Source organism: Lissotriton helveticus, chromosome 5_1 (genome assembly GCF_964261635.1).
Source record: "Lissotriton helveticus chromosome 5_1, aLisHel1.1, whole genome shotgun sequence".
Classification (NCBI taxonomy): domain Eukaryota; kingdom Metazoa; phylum Chordata; class Amphibia; order Caudata; family Salamandridae; genus Lissotriton; species Lissotriton helveticus.
The window spans coordinates 1,996,140,080-1,996,158,425 of NC_136065.1; the positions used below are offsets into that span (position 1 = coordinate 1,996,140,080).

General features: G+C 43.5%; 1 protein-coding gene across 2 annotated transcripts in view; it reads left to right on the forward strand.

Moving 5' to 3' along the window:
* Positions 1-18,346, forward strand: part of LOC144756148 (E3 ubiquitin-protein ligase TRIM39-like) — a 244,814-nt gene that overhangs the window by 72,376 nt on the left and 154,092 nt on the right. For both annotated transcript variants that reach the window (XM_078645722.1, XM_078645724.1), the window contains exon 2: positions 11,447-11,542. In XM_078645722.1, coding sequence (XP_078501848.1) covers positions 11,447-11,542 — 96 coding nt within the window. The remainder of the gene's footprint in view (positions 1-11,446; positions 11,543-18,346) is intronic.

The following is an 18,346-nucleotide window of genomic DNA, read 5'->3' on the forward strand; positions in this document are numbered from 1 at the left end:
TGAGAAATGAGTTTTGGTCTAAAAAATGGACTCCTGAGTCCGCCCCTGCCCAAATTAATACCCTCTCCTTAAATATGAGTAATATTTATCCTTATTAAACCTCCCAAAAAGAGAATTGCCCCCTCTGATTGGAATATCTTCTTGTTCTTCTCACCCTGGAGTCTTTAGAAAAGTGGGCCGCTGCAGAATGCCGCCCCTTGCGTTCTCCATGCTGCAAGGGGCGGACGGGAGAGACCTTGGGGCTTATGGGAAGAGGGACATTAAAATAATTGTATCACCCATTGAGATGCTAGTCTGAAGAGCACAGCTGACAACCGTGCCTGACATGGAAATATAGAAGTGCTGGTTCTCATCATCGCAGAGCGCCTGCGTGCTACTGAGAAGTGCCACTAAAATATTACATCCCTGCTGAGGAGTGCCGGTACTCTGCCATCAAAGGTTTTGTACCTGCTGAAAAGTGCTGATATCTCCACTGAAATTATTGGTCTCTTGCTGAGAATGCATGTATACTCCAATCAAAAATATTGAATCCCTGCTGAGAAACACCAGTAATCTCCCGTAAAAAAATATTGGACCCACGCTGAGAAGTGCCAGTACTCTCCCGTTAAAAAATGTTGGCCCGCTACTGAGAATTGTCACTCTCCCATTAAAAATAATAGACCCCTGCTGAGAAGTGTTACCCTCCCATTAACATTATTAGACCCCTGCTGAGAAGTGTTACCCTCCCATTAACATTATTAGACCCCTGCTGAGAAGTGCATGTACTTTTTCTTTCAAATGAAAGAAGTGCTGGTACTAAACACCTTACTGTACCTGCCCATTGAAAGCACTGGCTGACCAGGAATAATTGTTACTTCAAATAAATGGATTCCTCTAAGGAATAATAAAAAGAGCTGTTAAAAGGAGTACACCGTCCTACGGCTGCCTTGTTACTGTGTAGCAATTATGATGCACACATGAGCTTACAGTGAATAGTTGTTTGCTACCTGCAGTGAGAAGTGTGGACTTCTTCCTAATTGCTTTAAAGACGCCCTATGGTGAATGAGTCAACCAGTAGATTTGTATAGCGCTTCTTGTCACCCGTGAGGGAATCCATCCAGGTGCTGGCAGGATCCAGTTAATTAGTTAAATAGACCGATCTTCAGGGATTGTCTGAACTCTAGAAGTGATGAGGAGGTCCAGAGATGATAGGATGGCTCATTCCATGTGTTTGGTGGTAGGTAGGAGGAGTGACCGCTGCTTCTGCTATGTCAGATGCGAGGGTGAGGGTTAGAAAAAGGGATGCGGAGTGGTGGTGTCTGGTTAAGGCGGTGGTTCAAGTAGGCTGGGCCGCAGTTGTGCAGGGCTTTGTATGCGTGGCTCAGTAGCTTGAAGTGGTATCTTTGCTGTACCCGGAGTCAGTGGAGTTTGCTAAGGTTGGGGGTGATGTGGGTTTGTCAAATGAGATCCTGGACCAATCTAATGCAAGCAGTCCTCCAAAGTCAATCATTGGGCAATTCTGACTGGTTGGTGCCCGTATTGTTACAATATGGTTACAACAAGGGGTGATTTTGTCAGGATATTTGGTTTAATGAAGAGCAATTTTGCCAACTTGAATTGCTTGGATTTTGGGGGCAAACAAGAGAAGCCCAACTGGGGTGTGATTGACTTTGGAGGACTGATTGCACCGTGCCATATCTGAGCTTGCAGCCGCTTAGTTTTTTTCCACATTGTTCTCTGCCTGTGGCAAAAGTGATCTAAATTGCCGGTCCAAGGCTGAGACTGTGATTAGTAAAATATAGGATGTGGAACTTGTGATACATATACCATCGCTCTGACATGGCGGGCTAAAAGACCGAATTGCATTTTTGAATGGCGCAGTCCTACTTTGATGACTGACGTAGTTCCCGGAATGAGGACAAGTGAAAGCATTTAAGTTCAGCCCGCTTCGTTTATGTTGCAAACACTGCGGAAGGCATTACCCAAAGTGCATCTGAATGGTGCAATATATGCTGGTTGAAACGAAAACTTAGTGAGTGCCTGGTGTGTTTTTTTTTAACATATATATATGAAAAGACTTTATAGTTACCTGTGAAATAAATACATTTTCGTGGTAAAGGCATATTCTTTGTAAAGGTTTGCATGGTAAAGGCATGCATGGTAGAAACTCATGCCGTGTTGTTATGGCATGCATTGTAATGGCATGCGTGATGCCTTCATACAACCTTTCCAGGGCCTTCTAGCTTGTATGTTCTCAACAATACCGAGTCCCCATACACTCAGGATCTGAGTTGAGTGGCAACAGAAAAAGCTCTGCTATCTGAAGGAAGTGCTCAGACTGAAAGACCATCCTCCATTATTGGTATTTCCTTCACCGTACTACCCCTTATGTGGAGGAGATTGTGCCAGGGTATTTTCCTGTTGGTATTGTTCTTCCTTCCTGAGGCAGAAGGACTGTAATGTTATTGGAACATTCAATCCACTGAGGCTAGAAGGAACTAAACTAAAGAGGAGAAACAGAAACACGAGCACAGTATGTCGATGCAGATGGCGCTTTGGCCCTCTGCCACCCATTGTTTTCAGAGAAGCGCCCGATATTTCACTGGTCTAATGCTCATTTTAACACGCGTGCACTGAAATATTTACGCACATGCATATTACCCACTCTCCAAACTACATGTGATCCTACTCAAACAACCAGATCTCGAACTCTGCCCTATGACTGAATCCTTGACACAAATGCGTCAGTGTGCGCAAGCTGTGACACATCCCCACGACATAACATGTATGTAAAATAGTTAGTTCTACTATTTGTAATGCAAGTAGAAAATTTTTTGCATGTTTCCTGAAGCATTTTTGTTGTTAATTTCTAAAAACAAAATAAAACGACAACAAAAAAACACAAAGCGGAAACTAATTTCTCTGCGTGCTGCACACCGTAAGGTGGTTTTCGAGTCTTGTGCATTGATTTTTCAATTTTCTCATTACCGTCTCGCTTTGTGTAAACTTAATTTACAGGTGCTACCTTAAAAGCAATAGGGGAAACCTGTTTCAATTACACGAGGGAAAGGGAAATAAATGTATACATTACATTATTCTTGTAATATCTGTGACAAAATTAAAGGGAAAGGAAACCTTTCAGCAAAAATGATGGATGCAGCATGAAATCAATTTGCGCGGGGGCTGCAGCAGTTCTGTGATCTCCAGGTGGCACTGGCTGTCCACTGCTCCGAAGCAGGCTTTCATAATGTATACCAGGGTCTCCGACACCTTAGCACTCTCACAGGCCAGCATTGCCTGATACTGTACACATGTGTGCCTGTGTTCCTCAGCGAGCTAAACTGGCTGCGAATTGTGCACTGACCTTTTCCGTTTATGCAGCACTTCTGTTTGTCTCGTTGTAGCTCTTGCTACAAAAAGCTGGTATGATAGGGTAGAAAAAAATCAGCAGAGAATCCGGCTGTCGTTGTTGCGAGTTTGGATGTTTGTGGTGTTGGTCTCTCGGGAGCTTAGAGTCATCTACTTCTACGACGGTCTCAGAAGAGAGTGGAATGTCCCTTCTTCGTATCTTCTGAACTTTATGTTGCAGAGGCACGTTTAGGCACCGCAGTCGATGTCCCTGTGAATTAAGCATTTTATGCCCTGCAGATCCTGCCCAAAGACAGTCTGGTGACTTCCCATTTCTGATGAGGAACCACTTACTGACACGAGAAGAAGAGGAGAAGGGGTGTGCTCAGGAGGCATGCCCCAAAACTGTGTTTTCAGCCAGAAATCCCTCATATCAATTATGTGGCTAAAAACAAGTTGAAAGATTTGAACCTGTGACCATTAGGTCAAACACAGACCACAACAGTGGACGCATTAATCCACTAAGCCACCAGACAGGCACTCTTCAATATGTCTATGAAATACCGCTGTTTTTCTGCGCCTTCTGTTGCCTCGTCATTCGAAACATCTGATTTGAGCTTGAAAGTTTGCAATGCCAGGCACAGTTTGCTACAATTTCATCTGCCTCCACACACACCCTCACACACCACATCACTCAGGGACACCACCACGTCACTCAGGGGCACCACCACATCACTCAGGGGCACCACCACATCACTCAGGGGCACCACCACATCACTCAGGGGCACCACCACATCACTCTGGGACACCACCACATCACTCTGGGACACCACCACATCACTCTGGGACACCACCACATCACTCTGGGACATCACCACATCACTCTGGGACACCACCACATCACTCTGGGACACCACCACACCACTCTGGGACACCACCACACCACTCAGGAACACCACCACATCACTCTTAATACACCACCACATCACTCTTAATACACCACCACATCACTCTAATACACCACCACATCACTCAGCCCAACCACATCATCACTCAGCACCACAACAGCACTGTCCTTGCTTGCTACCAACAAGCATTGCCATAGCCAATAGGACTCGCATTAGGAAAGTGTAAGCTATTGGCTTTGTGAATAACAATGCTATTAATTTATATATTTTCAAAGCCAACACCTATTTAAACAAGCATTTACAATGCAACGGTTTCGCCTTTGGAAAAGTTTGAGCTATTGGCATTGTAAATGGCAACATTTGTATTTATGTGTTGGTTTTGAAAACAGATAAATAAATGGCATTGTCATTTACATTGCAAATAGCTTTAACATTTCCAAAGGCGAAACCGTTGCATTGTAAATGCTTGTTTGAAACTGTATTCTTTCTATGTTTTAAGAATCATCATGACTTAAAAATAGTTATGAATTAAAAACTCATTTGATTTTGAGAACGTTTGTTGCCAGTAGTATTTGGGTCAATATACAGAACTTTTCCGCTTTATACTAAATGCACAGAACATAAATCACTTTAGAGTGCCGGGGTATCCGTACTTAAAATTTGTGTTTCATAGTAATTGCTCATCACTTACTATGAACTCTAGCATCTAGGTAGTAGGGTGCATATTTATCTTGAGTGGCACCAATCCCAAATGGTTAATCTTAGTCCCATTGAAATCACGATACATCTTATTTGCTTGACCCCATCTGTTATTACCTGTATGTGAGGTGCGTCTCCTTTACATTGCTACCAGACAGTTTTGTACAAAAGGTTTTTTGTACGTACACATTAGGGCTTCTTTGTTATTGTTCCTTTGTCTTTTCCGTGCCTTTGTGATGGTTTTTGTTGGATAATTCTCTTTTTTCAGTTTATTACTTAGGATCTCAGCGTGTTCCTTATAGTTTGCTACTTCCGTGCAGTCCCTGCATAACCTCAGGTACTGTCCGATCGGGAACCCTTACCTTAGGGATCTGGGTTGGAAGCTTTCATAGCGTAGGAAGCTATTTCTGTCCGTTGGTTTGTATTAGACCTCTGATTTCAGGATTCCTCCATCCACATAAATCCTTAGGTCTAGAAAGAGCATCTCTGTATTGGTGTATTCCATTGTGAATCTCAAGTAGGGATTCAGATTATTGATCCAAGCCTTGAATTCATTTGCTTCTTCTTTGGTACCCCTCTGTATCACCAGAATGTCCTCAATGTACCTCTTCCATATCCTGATGTGATTAAGGTAGGGATTGGTGTCATTGTAGATGTATAGTACTTTAAAATTATGAACATACAGACATGCCAGACTCTGAGCACATGTACTTTCCATGGGTCTGTAAATAGAATGTCCCTGCGTGTTCAAAAACATTCTCGTGAGGACCATGTGTGCTCAGTCTAAGATTAAATTTGCTGGCGTCATCCAGTTCTGTCGTTTTGTACTAGGAGTTGTTTGATCACTTCCAGAGTTGCTTCCTGGGGGATATTAGTATATATCGGAATTCCACATCCAGAGTCAGTAGGATGTCCGTATTTGTGTTGAAAGTAACGTCCTACAATTGTTGAAAATATCCTTTGTGTGTCCCGGAAGGCATTTCAATCACCATTGGTTTCCAAAAGACATCCATAAAACTTAGATAGGGTTTCTAGTGCAGACCTGATGCCCAAAACTATTGGCCACCCTAGTGGAGGATGTGTATTTTTGTATACTTTTGGTAGGAAGTAAAAATAGGGTGTTCTTGGTTATTGCCTCCTTTTCTGTTATCCAACCATTATCTAAGCCACATTTTTGATAAAAAAATTATTTCATCCATGATCTTTGGAGTAGGGTCTTCTCTTAGTTTTTTTTAATGTGAGGAGTTGCTGAACAGTTTCTTACATTCATTGTCATCCATCTCCTTTGGCATCACCACCGAACCACCCCCTTTATCAGCCGGTTTTATAATCCCCGTTGTGTCCTGTTTAAGTTCTGATAGGCCCGCTCTCTGCAATACTGAAATTATTGTTGACCTTGTGTCTTTAATTTTGAAGCAAAGCAATTCGTAAATGTATCACCTGTTCAAAGGTTGGCACTTCTGGAGGTAGTTGCTGAATAGTCGGAGTGAAAGAAGATTTATTATGAAGACCCGTGTTGACTACCGTGTCACTGTCCCTCCTTTATTTGAAAGAAAGACCTGTCGTCTGACGCTGCAAAACAATTTCGCCATCTCAACTTTCAATGTGAATGAATCATCTTTGGGAGTAGAGACAAAACCCAAACCCTTGTTGATGACCCGTTTTTGAGTTTCAGTCACTTTTTTTTGTACTCAGGTTGATATGTTGTCTGATTGTACTTGCTGGTCCCTGGTTGAGGGTCTCGGGTGTATTCCCTCTGTTTTTGTTCCGGGTTCTGCCAGGACACCCTGCGATCCCTGTTCTTCCCCTTCATCAACTGCTTTCTAAACAAGCATTTACAATGCAATGGTTTCGCCTTTGGAAAAGTTAGAGCTATTGGCATTGTAAATGACAACATTTGTATTTATGTGTTGGTTTTGAAAACAGATAAATAAATGGCATTGTCATTTACATTGCCATTAGCTTAATCTCTGCAGTCACTCTGCAGTCCCCAGCACTCCATAGCACTCCTAGTCACTCTGCACTCCTTAGCACTCTGCAGTCACTCTGCACTCCCTAGTCACTCTGCAGTCACTCTGCACTCCCTAGCACTCCCTAGTCACTCTGCACTCCCTAGCACTCCCTAGTCACTCTGCACTCCCTAGCACTCCGCACTCCCTAGTCACTCTGCACTCCCTAGCACTCCCTAGTCACTCTGCACTCCCTAGTCACTCTGCACTCCCTAGCACTCCCTAGTCACTCTTTGAATGTGCAAATTGAAACCTTCGATAACAGTTCAATCAAAGCCGAGAAACAACATCACATCAGAGCTACGTTTTCAATTTTTGAAATTTAATAAGTAACTGATTTTTTTTTAAAGCCAGTGGAGACAAACTTTTATTACAAAATTTGACTCGTATTGGATTCGGTTTTTGGATTATCCACACCCATATGAATTAAATGTGCGTTGTAACCTCCTTTTCTGATTCCAAGAGAGGTTAAACCTCAAAAAAACATTATCTGGATATCAATCGTTACCCTCAGTAGAAAAGTATGTGATTTAAAAAGCTCACAGGAAGATGGCGGATGTAATGTACTATTACTTCCTCGTGCGGCAGTAAGTTATGATGCTAAATTGACCCATTTATGAAGGCTTGTTCCGAAAGTTTTGAAAGTCCACATCGCAATTGTTCTTAATATAGATATGTCCTGTTTTATTGAAAGTGATGACACTATTCTTGGATTTGTTTCTACTTTGAAATAAATTGATTCTTGTGGATTATGAAACGGAGATACTCACACGCCCAATGAAAATCGCATTATTTCACTTCATATGGATTTAGTGTACGACAATAGTACTTCATACACATTCAATGATGGAAAGAAACTTACACATGTTTGTTAAATCAAGACAAATGCAACACTGAATCTTGGAGACTAATAATTTTATAAATATGCAATAAAATATTCATAGGTTATTTTAAGGAGTAAAATTCAGCACAAGAAACCTGTTCTGAAATAAATGGAAATCAACACACCTGCGCAACATAACAAATAAGCAGTTATTTGTTTAATTTTCAGAGTGTCCCAGCTGTGCATGTTCATTTTCTACAAAGACTCAGAAGCCTCATGGAATGGTGAATGGTGCACCAATGCCAGCATGGAAATAGTGATCACCAGAAAGAAAAGATGGGAGCCTGTGTCACTTTCTGAGGTTCATCCTAAGAAAGTGACTACTACTCGCCCTTGGTTTGTGCAGGCCTCTGTGAGCCACTGCCTCCCCTTAACCAAGCAGGACTGGGATCTATTCAGCGTCGTTCAAGAAACAGGCCTCCTCTGTGTGAGGTTGTGAGCTGAAAACCTTAGAATGGTTACCAAATGCGAAATAATAAGCACAAACATAGTCAGAAAGTTTGGGCTCTAAACTGATACGTTATTGAATTCAGGGGACTTTTCCACCTTGACAGTAACCCAGTTTCGGAACATAAATCAGAAATCTGCCTGTGTCTATTCGATATGGCGTTTTACGTGGTCACAATTACTGCAATGCAGTCCTGAGCGCAGCACAGTAATTAGCACACAGTCTGCATAGGCTATATTAGGCATAACAAGGAGAACTAGTCATAGAAGATGATGCAATTAATTACCTCCACCTGTGCATTCAAACTGTGGGGGCTCACAGAGTTACTGACAAAAACGGGATCCAGGCATTAGACACAGAAATTAGCTTATTAGGGACAAACTGTATTTTATTGTTAGATAAAAGCACCAGCCTTTCGCAATTGCACTCCTTGTGTGCAAATGCTCCCAAAACTAAATGCACAATATGCCCCCTTTGCAGCTGGTTTCAACTATTCTGGGCTATAACGTATAGGATAGCTGCCTGCTGCGTGCCTATAACTTCTAGAAAGTGAGGCTTCCACCGACTGGCCCTATGGAAATGCGTTGGTGGTCTTGTCGGGTGGGTTGGACCCGCAGTACATGAGAAAATGCGTGCAGGCAGGGAGAAAGAGGAGCGAGTGAGGAAGCAGCAGGGGGCCAGGTGTGCTCCCGGTACAAGGAGAAAGAGGCACAAGCAAGGAGGTAGACTGGGGAGAAGTGAGACGAGAGTAGCTCCCAGAGCTGGCAGAAAGAGGAGCAGGCAGGGGAGAAGCAAACACGGGAGAGCCCCCGGAGCAGGGAGAAAGAGAAGTATGCGGGTGGGGGCGGGTTAACGGGCACACGGACAGCGGGAGGGGGGGCGGGAACGGGCACACGGACAGCGGGAGGGGGGGGCGAAAAATGGATACAAAAAATATTTAAAAATGCCGCTTACCTGCAAGGAAAGAAATCGCGCAGCCCACCGCATCCTGGCAACTTCAATCTCGCAGCCCACTCCTGCAAAGGACACTTTGAAACTGACCAAAACATGCCGAGACCAAAAAAATAAATAACATCCGCCCACCACCGCAATGACGCACGAAAATGGGCGGGATGAGTAAAAATCGCGGGAACGCCCACGAATCTGCTCGGGGAATGAGTGACGCATCTCTGTTCCAATGGCTAGCCTCCATTTATGGAGCTAGCCAATGGGACAGAGAGGCGGGACGAAGCCCCATACATGTAAACAAAAGTTTTTCGCTTGCGCGAAAGTCTGCTGCGCAGCTTTCGGCGAGGCGAAACCTAAAAAGGTGAGTGTGATAATGGTTGCCAGGGGAAACCTGCTGAGGTGAGAAACCGTATGGAGGCCAACCCCCTTGTGGTGGATAGATGGCACTCTGGTTATACGGTTCCCTTGGTGTAGGATTCTGTCTGTAATAATCATTCCTCTACCTCTTCTCTGATTATTGATGATCTATCAGAAGAGTTTCTTGAGTTTGAACTCTCCTCTGATGAAAAAGAGGACTTGCTCTCTCTTTGTACGTAATCCTCCCTCGAGTACAGATCTACTTTCTCTTTTTGGAATTTGTTAATTTTCGTCAGTTTGTTCTTAAATATCATCAGCATGAAGTGGGTCTTCAAGGCATTTTCGTGGGTTTTTATTTTAATGACCTGAACATCTGAGAGTCTTTGGGCTGTCTTGATGATTAAAACTACCCAGTCCCTCGTATATATCCAGACTTTTCTGAATTCTTTATCATTTAAATATATTCTGGGTTCATTTGTGACAATCAGTCCTCTTGGGGCAACATTACCCCTTAAGTATTGGGTCATTATTGCCCTGTGTAACATGGTTCTTACCTGGATCTTTTTTAGGTCAGATAGTGCATCCCAGCCATTCAAAAGAGTAAGTGTCTGTGTTAAGGTTGCATCTTCCATCAAGGAGGGTGCCGCTAGAATGGATAAAACATAATTAGCGTCAAAGGTTAAGCCTTCCATTGTTGTCCCAGATTTGGGATCAAACTACCCAAAGGAAATGACTGATTAGCCTCCGTTCCTTGTAACATTTTTTCTCATTGTATAACAGTGCAAAACATGTAAAATACAACAGGAGAAAGAAAGAGGCCCAAAAGACCAATACATCAACCTCCAAATATATAAAAACAAAATTACATGTGCAGGCTATATTTTAGAGTCCTTAGGAGAGAAGACATCCGAGGGCTAGGAAAGTGATTTCAATGTTTATTGTACACAAACCCGTGTAAAGTTTAGTGGTCTCCTATTGAGAAAGGTCAGTCCAAGAATTGGACGAGATGGCCTCACTCAAGTAATGTGACATGCTTCATCATAGGCCACCTCATCTCACCCTGGTGGGATGATACCACCAGGGCGGACTTAACCTCGGGGTGAACATGAAATGCTATGGGTAGCTCATAAATCATCAGGGTCAAAGCATCTAACTAATCTCTGAAGACCTCTCACCCAAACAAGCCAATGACTAGACTGAGCTAACCCAAAACCCCTCACTATGCTTTGCTGTATGATGTGCTGATATGAGATTTGTAAACTGGTAATGCTGTCTTTATCTAGACCTAAAAACCTATCAGTATCCAAATAAATATTCACCATGTCCTAGTTCATGGTCTGAGGATCAAAAATCCACTGCTTCAAAAGTTTCACACCTTCTTCAAACATAGTTCTGCAGTGACTCCCCTCCCTAGAGGGTTAGTGATTCTAACCATGCCTAAGAACATCTGTTCCAGTGATTGACGATATTCAGAGGTATTTTGCATCAAAGTGATTTTACCATCACATTCACCATGAGAGTTCACTTCTGAAGAGAACATGCCATGTGAGGTGTTTCCCAGAGGACCAAAATAAGTTGCCATCAGAATTATTGCTAGGGAGTATGCCCTCGGAGTTGCTGCCCAAATAGCACACCATTGGGGTTAGTGCCCTTGTATTACCTTCTCCGATGTGTTGCCCTGATAAAATGCCTGGGGCATCTTCATGGATCTTTGGCAGTTGTCTGTGGTCCGTAGCAGACTAAAATATTGTTATCAAAAGATAAATGTAGAACAAGTACCTCAGCCTGTGAAGGATAGTTGTACATTGTTCTATGTTATTATAAAACAATATCTGTATGGCTTCACAAATAGACTTTCTTCTTTTAGGAGAAGTTTCAGAGTTATCTAGACTGTTTGAAGAAGAAGCTGAAGGATTTTATCGAACTGCATCGCAAAGAAGAGACGAAAGTGAGACATCTGGAGGTAAGAAAACAGAAATTGATACACCAGTATTATGGAAAAAGGAAACCAAACATTACCTTGCTTTATCAGTTTCAAACAGAGCCACAGCATTCATGTTGGGGGTCGGACATGATGTCTGAGTTAGGGGCGTCCTGACTATGCTTTGAAACTGCAACTTCCATGAACATTAAGGACCAGCTTTTTTCCAGAGTTTTTGTTTGGATGTGCTATAATTGTATTTATTATTTATTTTTGAACTACCTTCTGGGGGGGTGGGAGTGGAGGGCAGTAACCACTGTCACAGGGGTGATGGTAGCACGGGTATTATTAAAGTGCATTACTGCATGTTCCGGAATGGTGGTGTAGTGTAGTCTCTAGTTTTCCTCCTGGTATGTGGTGTATTTTCCTATATGTGTAGTTTGACAGTGGTCACTGGGAAGGTCTGCCTTGCTCGAGCTTCCACTGTAACATCCGTAATTATAATGTTTTACAATAATATATCATTCAATAACAACAGTGTCTAATACTCAGTATGAATATGGTTGAGGAAGTCAGCCTTTATCAGTCACTCGTAGGTGCTCGTTGCAATATCGTTGGATCAGGCATTGAACTCTACTTAACAGAAGTGGTATGTATACAAGGCTGTGTTCAACGATTTAAGTGTTTAGTCTCAGTAGCAGTTCCAGTCTTGTTCTGATTGCCTTATCTAACGCCTCTATAGGTGGTAGGTGACATATATGGTTCGACTTCTTTTCTTAGCACCTAATTCTTATAAGGGTGGAGACTCAGCTGTCACCTTTTACAACCATATCGGGTTGGCATCTTAGTCTGCCCCACCCACTAACCTGTTTAGCCCTCTCAGGTTATCAACCTACTGTGCAGGTCTTGGGTTGTCTGCTGCAGCCATGACTGACAGGACTGGCCTGCTCCAACCATCTGACCAGCACACCCATGCTCCTTTTATGTTTCAGGTCCAAATCCAGTTCTTGGTCAGTGGTGCATAATTGCACCTTTATCCGCCAGAGACAGAAGAATCGTTTGCACGACAGAATGTTCACGCAAAGTTAGAAAGGCGAGCACATCTGTGCCTGGACCACACCTCGCATCAGAAATCTCCCCTTCTTCTTAATTTGTAAAATTTGAAGTGCAGGTGCTCAAATGTTTGTCGGAGGCCACACCTACTTTTCTCCGGCTCCACCCACTTCCTCCACTGGCTCCACCCACTTCCTCCACTGGCTCCACCCACTTACTCTACTAGCTCCACCCACACCCTCAACTAGTCACTGCTAAATGTCAGATGTAATACCCAATCTGAATTTCAGCAAGGGAGCCTTCCTCATAGTAAGGATTTGATAGGAGGTTCTCCTGCCCTGTGAACATTTTGAAAAAGATTAAATCAAACTGCATTTAAAGGACAATTTTTGAATAAATTAGCTAAAATCACTAATGCATTGAAAAGGGACAATTCCAGTACTCTGTGCCGATTTGGGGAGAGGACAATACTTGGGGATGCCATTTTTAACAGAGTCTATGAGTTCAAAGATACAACTTGTACATAGCCTATGTGAGAAAATAAACCAAAATGTTCTTAGAACACTCTAAACAAATAAACTGAATAAAATCATGCAATACACTTGAATGAGTCACTTTGTCACTTCCACTTGTGACTTTTTGTCCTCTAGTTGAAAATTGTGTTATATAACAGATGCAAAGAGAAGAAGCAGTCTTCTTTCCACAGCAGAATTTAAGAAAAAAACTGTTACCAAAATAACAACTCTATTTAAGTTGAATGATATTTAAAGATTTTATTAAGTATTTTGTAATCTTTGTTTTTATTTGCACTTGAGAGAGCACCTTTAACATGAGAAGGTGACCAAAACAGATAGCTTGCCAATTACCAGACTGGCTTTAGAACACCAAAAAGATGTACTTCTAAGCACAATATTTTTCATACGTACAGTCACCAACATATCCAGGGCACCCAAGTCTTTTCACCACCATTGCTTCTCTTGCAAGCTTCCATACTGTATAAGCAGTGGTGGCTTGCAGTGGGAGTGCTGCGAGGCGCAACGGGGATGGGGCAGGGTGAGAGGTAGTGAAGTCAGACATACGACGGCCAGGAGTAAAATATGTATTTTACTTTACTCCTGGCCGTCGTTTGTCTGACTTCGCTACCCCCCACCTTGGCCCTCCCCGCCCCGCAGCACTTCCACTGCGACCCGCCACTGTCTATAAGAACTTAGTTGCTGCTTCACTATTTCCCTTATAGGTCACTCTCAGTGCTGACCCATTTCCTTTCTTGCACTAGAGCCCATGACACACTCCCTACATCACTATTGTTTGAGCATGCTAGTTTGTGTGTGTTGCCTGGCTGTGCTGTGCACAGGTCTCATGTAACATTTTGCTATTTTATTATCCTTTGTTAAATACAACTTTATGAATTTCTTAAGCACATGATTCTAGTTTGCACGATTTAAGCCACACCCCTAATTGTGTATTTTGTGCTCCAGTCGAACTCTGGGTACAGGAGCACAGAAAGGATGTGGTCTAAGAGCTACAGCGGTCGACCTCGAAGCTGGGAAACCAGGTTCGAGTCTTCGCGAGGATGCTCAACGTCCTGTGATTCTGGGCAGATCACTTAATTTCCCCGGGCCAAACAAAAAAAAAAGAATGTGTCCGTATGTAATGCAACTGGTGCTCATGTAAGACGCTCTGATACCTTCGGGTCAAGCTCGCACTATATATAACTCCAAACAAAAAAAACAATAATCCGCAATGCTTTACTGCGCACACTTTCCACCAGCCGGAAGCAGATGGAAACGTCTACACCAGGGCCTGGGATCAGGGAACCGCATGCAGGAATGGGCCTAGTAAGCCCGAGGCCTACATTTTTACCATGCTCCCAGGCGCAGTAACTTGTGAATACTGGAGTGGAGATACCTGCTTGAATCATTTATGTTGGCCTTTGTATCTCCCCCTTGAGTTACTGTGGTGTACAGAGCACACTCAGCCTCTCCGTTTCTAAGCAGGCTTTGTGAATCACAAAATGTTATTGGAACAAAGGAAAATAAGCTTTACTCGACCTACAAACAGTTACTTGGCACTACACCAACCAGTTCAGCACAAACGCAAAACAGCAGCAAATCTTGCCCTTTAGAGTTTTTGGAAAGAAGCACATTAGTTCTAAGTGCTTTGATGTAATTGTTATTTTGTGATCATTTTTGGGGGTCAATGGTAGACTGCACTTCGCAAAAACAATATAGGACCTGAATTCAGCAAATGTGTGAAAATATATAGTGAAATGATTTTTTTTCTGTGCTTTTAACATTTTTGTTATGAGCTGACACTTTTGGTTTTGCTTTGGTTTAGTTATGACATGTCCCGCTCTGGAAATTTTATTTCTTTCGCACCTCACTTTTGTTTTCCTTCTCTGTCACAAGCTCCATCATGCACACACATTTAGATGTGGATCTTGTTAGGCAAAAAAACACTGACACAGACAGACATCCAAATCTCTAAAAGGAGGGTTTGATTCTACAATTGGTCAACGGGCTAGGAGGATTCTTAAACACATCTGAAAATACATCAAAGAGATGTCCCTCAGCGCCTTTGACAAGACGTCATTAAAGCTGGCTGGTGCTAATATTCCCAAATCCATAAACACTATGACTACTGAAAAATAAACAACAATTCGGTGCTATGGCCGGAGCACTCCGGTGTGAACTTCTACGTGCAACTTCTTCTGCACAAGACAATAACTTACAAGGTACCCTCTGTGACCTCAACTCCAACCCCCATGCTGTACCAAAAAACAATGAGTATAATGTAAACAACAAGGACCCCCTGATCGGAATTATCAGTTCCTAAGGCAGGGAAAAAAATGCTTGCCACCTGTTGTGTATTTTTTAAGTATTATGTGATTATAATTTTTATGGAAACTGTATAAATTTTGGATTTTGGATTTTTGTTAATTTTTATGTAACAAGTATGCATGTGTGTTTTTTAAGTGAATATCTATTAAATGGAATAGAGTTTTTTTATACCTGAACAAACTTGTTAGTATATTATTCATGTCAACAAACCTTCCCTTCTAGTTATTAGAATTGTGTTATTATTCACACACATTTTTTTCCAAAAAACAATGAGGGCTTCCAAACAGTCACTTGCGACCATACCAACAGCACCTAACAACCCCCTCTCTCTCATGCAGTCTGCAAACCACCCACGCAAAATTCCGCAACTCACATGCATGCTCCTCCACACCGGCTCACTAACCAAATACGCCACAGATATCTGGAATCTGCTGCACGACAAAGCCTCTGGCCTACTTTTTCTCACAGAAGCCTGGATGAAGCCTGCATCGGCACTTGACATTGCCACTGCCTCCTCCCCCCTCTCTCCCTCAGCTAGGCAAGGCAAGACAGACTTCACAGGCCTGGAGGCGGTATCACTATTATCCACAAGAAAGCCATCAGCTGCAGCACCTCCACAGACATGTCATCCTCCAACATGGAGCACTTGACATTCAAGCTCCATGTCACAGCCAAATCCATCCTAGACAGAATTGTCATCTACAGACCACCAACAGGACCGCACCCAAACTTCAACGATACCATTATAAACATCATCGCGCCACTCGCCATCAACACTAGTAATTACATCTTAATAAAAGTCCTGAACTTCCAACTGGAATGCCATGCCCCCACCAATTCAAAAGCTCTGATTAAAGACCTTGGAAGCCTTGGCATCACCCAACAAGGAAAGGGACCTCCCCGCCTTGCCAGTCACCTCCTGGACCCTAATGTCCCCAGCTTCAACAACAGCAGGTTGACGAGCCCACGCCCATCTTCTGGAAAGACAACAACCGTGTCAAGTTCAGCACAAACGTCCTAGTCCAATGCACACACATCACCACCAGACCAGGGTAGAAGCTCGCTCTGTATATATGATACCAAAGTGAGGTATAGTGTGCACAGAGTCCATCGGAACCCCAAAGGTAGGCAGAGGTAAAGTAAGTTAGCATCTCACTCTCTATTTGTGGTAGTGTGGTCAAACAGTAAGGCAGTATCAGAGGACAGTATTAAGCATTTGTTGTACACACTCAGTCAGGAAATGAATTCACACACTCAAAGACTGAACTTCAGACCAATTGTTTTTGTATCAAAAATATTCTTTTAGTTATTTTATTTCCAAGAACCAAGCAAGCCTGGCACAGGTAAGTGATAAGTACTTTGCAGTAAATATACAGATTGTAACACAGTTTGGGTTGCAATTGTAAATGTACTTTGATGTGATTACAGTGGTGTTACTGATAATGCAGTGCTTTTCAGAATACAGAACATAGACTTTGAATGAGATCTTCAGTAAGATTACAGGTAAGTTACTTTTGGATTACCTGAATACTACTCTGGGACATTTCCTGTAAACAGGTAAGTAAAACAGTACAATTTTAAAGAATTGCTTTGGTTTTTCAAACTCCACACTTAAAACCTTTTCACAGAAAAACAGTCAATGTTATCCTACGGAGGAAAATAGTGTTATCGGTTTTGAGCATTTGGTAGTGGGAGTTGAGGTTCTGGGGATTGACTCCGGGGTCACCCAGGGTCAAGGATACACTCTAGTTACACCCTCAGCTGCACTAGGGCAGCTGAGTGCATAGTGCTGAGGCCCAATGTTATCCAATGGGGGATAGGAGGTCTCCGGTTGGTGACTGCTGGCGAGCAGGCCACTTGGTTGTGGGAGCAAAGCTTCTGGACTTTAGCTCAGGGCAAATGGGGAAACAACGTAGCACCAAAGGTGCACCCTCAGCGGTACTAGGGCTGCCAGGTGCAGGGTGCTGTTTGGACGTCGGCCGCCCTGTTGTTTGCAATGAGGAACCTCCAGTTTGCAAAGGCAATGCAGGTTTGGGGACAAAGGTCTTCTGGGTGAGATCACCATTTCAAGAGGTAAGTTGGGAACTTAGGGGATGGTTAGGCACCGTCGGTTTGGCCACCCAAGGCCGTGCGGTGTCGGTGCAGGGGTGCCTTTTGGGGTCGGATCTTCTTAAAAGCTCCTGGTCGCGGGGGACCTTCCGGATTTAGGCTGCAGGCGTCGGCTGGAGGCTTGAGGCAGGTCAGGGGTTGCCGGATCTCGGGTTAGGATTGCTGGGGGACTTCCTTGTGGTGTTTGCACACTCTAGCTCAAGCGGTAGAAGGCGGGTACAGAGTGGGGCGGATCGTCGGTGTGCGGCCGGAAACAGAAGTTGTCGATTAACAAATCTGGTGTTCACGGTTGACAGTCTTTGAAGTTGAAAGCAGGCAGGTACTCCAGGATTTTGGAGGTTGCTGGCTGCAGGACACACTGGGATTTCGCAGGAGCAGGTTCAAAGTGGAGACAGGCTTGTAGGGCTGGGGCCAAGTCAGTGGGCATCTTCCCATCCTCTTGTGAGCTGCTACATGGCTGTTCGGTCCTTCTTTTTCTCCTTGTAGTTTCTTCTTGTCTGAGGAAGAAAGCATCAAGGGTGCCCCTAAAAACTAGATTAAGGTGTGTTACAGGTAGGAAAAAGGTAGGAACCAATGGGTCCTTTCCCTGGGGTGGGTAACCCCCTATTATGCTAATCAATCAATCAATCAACAATTTGTATAGCGCGCTACTCACCCAGTAGGGTCTCAAGGCGCTGGGGGGGAGGGGTTCGTGACTGCTCGAAAAGCCAGGTCTTGAGTTGTTTCCTGAAGGAGAGGTGGTCCTGGGTCAGTCGTAGGTGGATGGGGAGGGAGTTCCATGTCTTGGCCGCCAGGTAGGAGAAGGATCTTCCTCCAGCGGTGGCTCTGCGAATGCATGGTACGG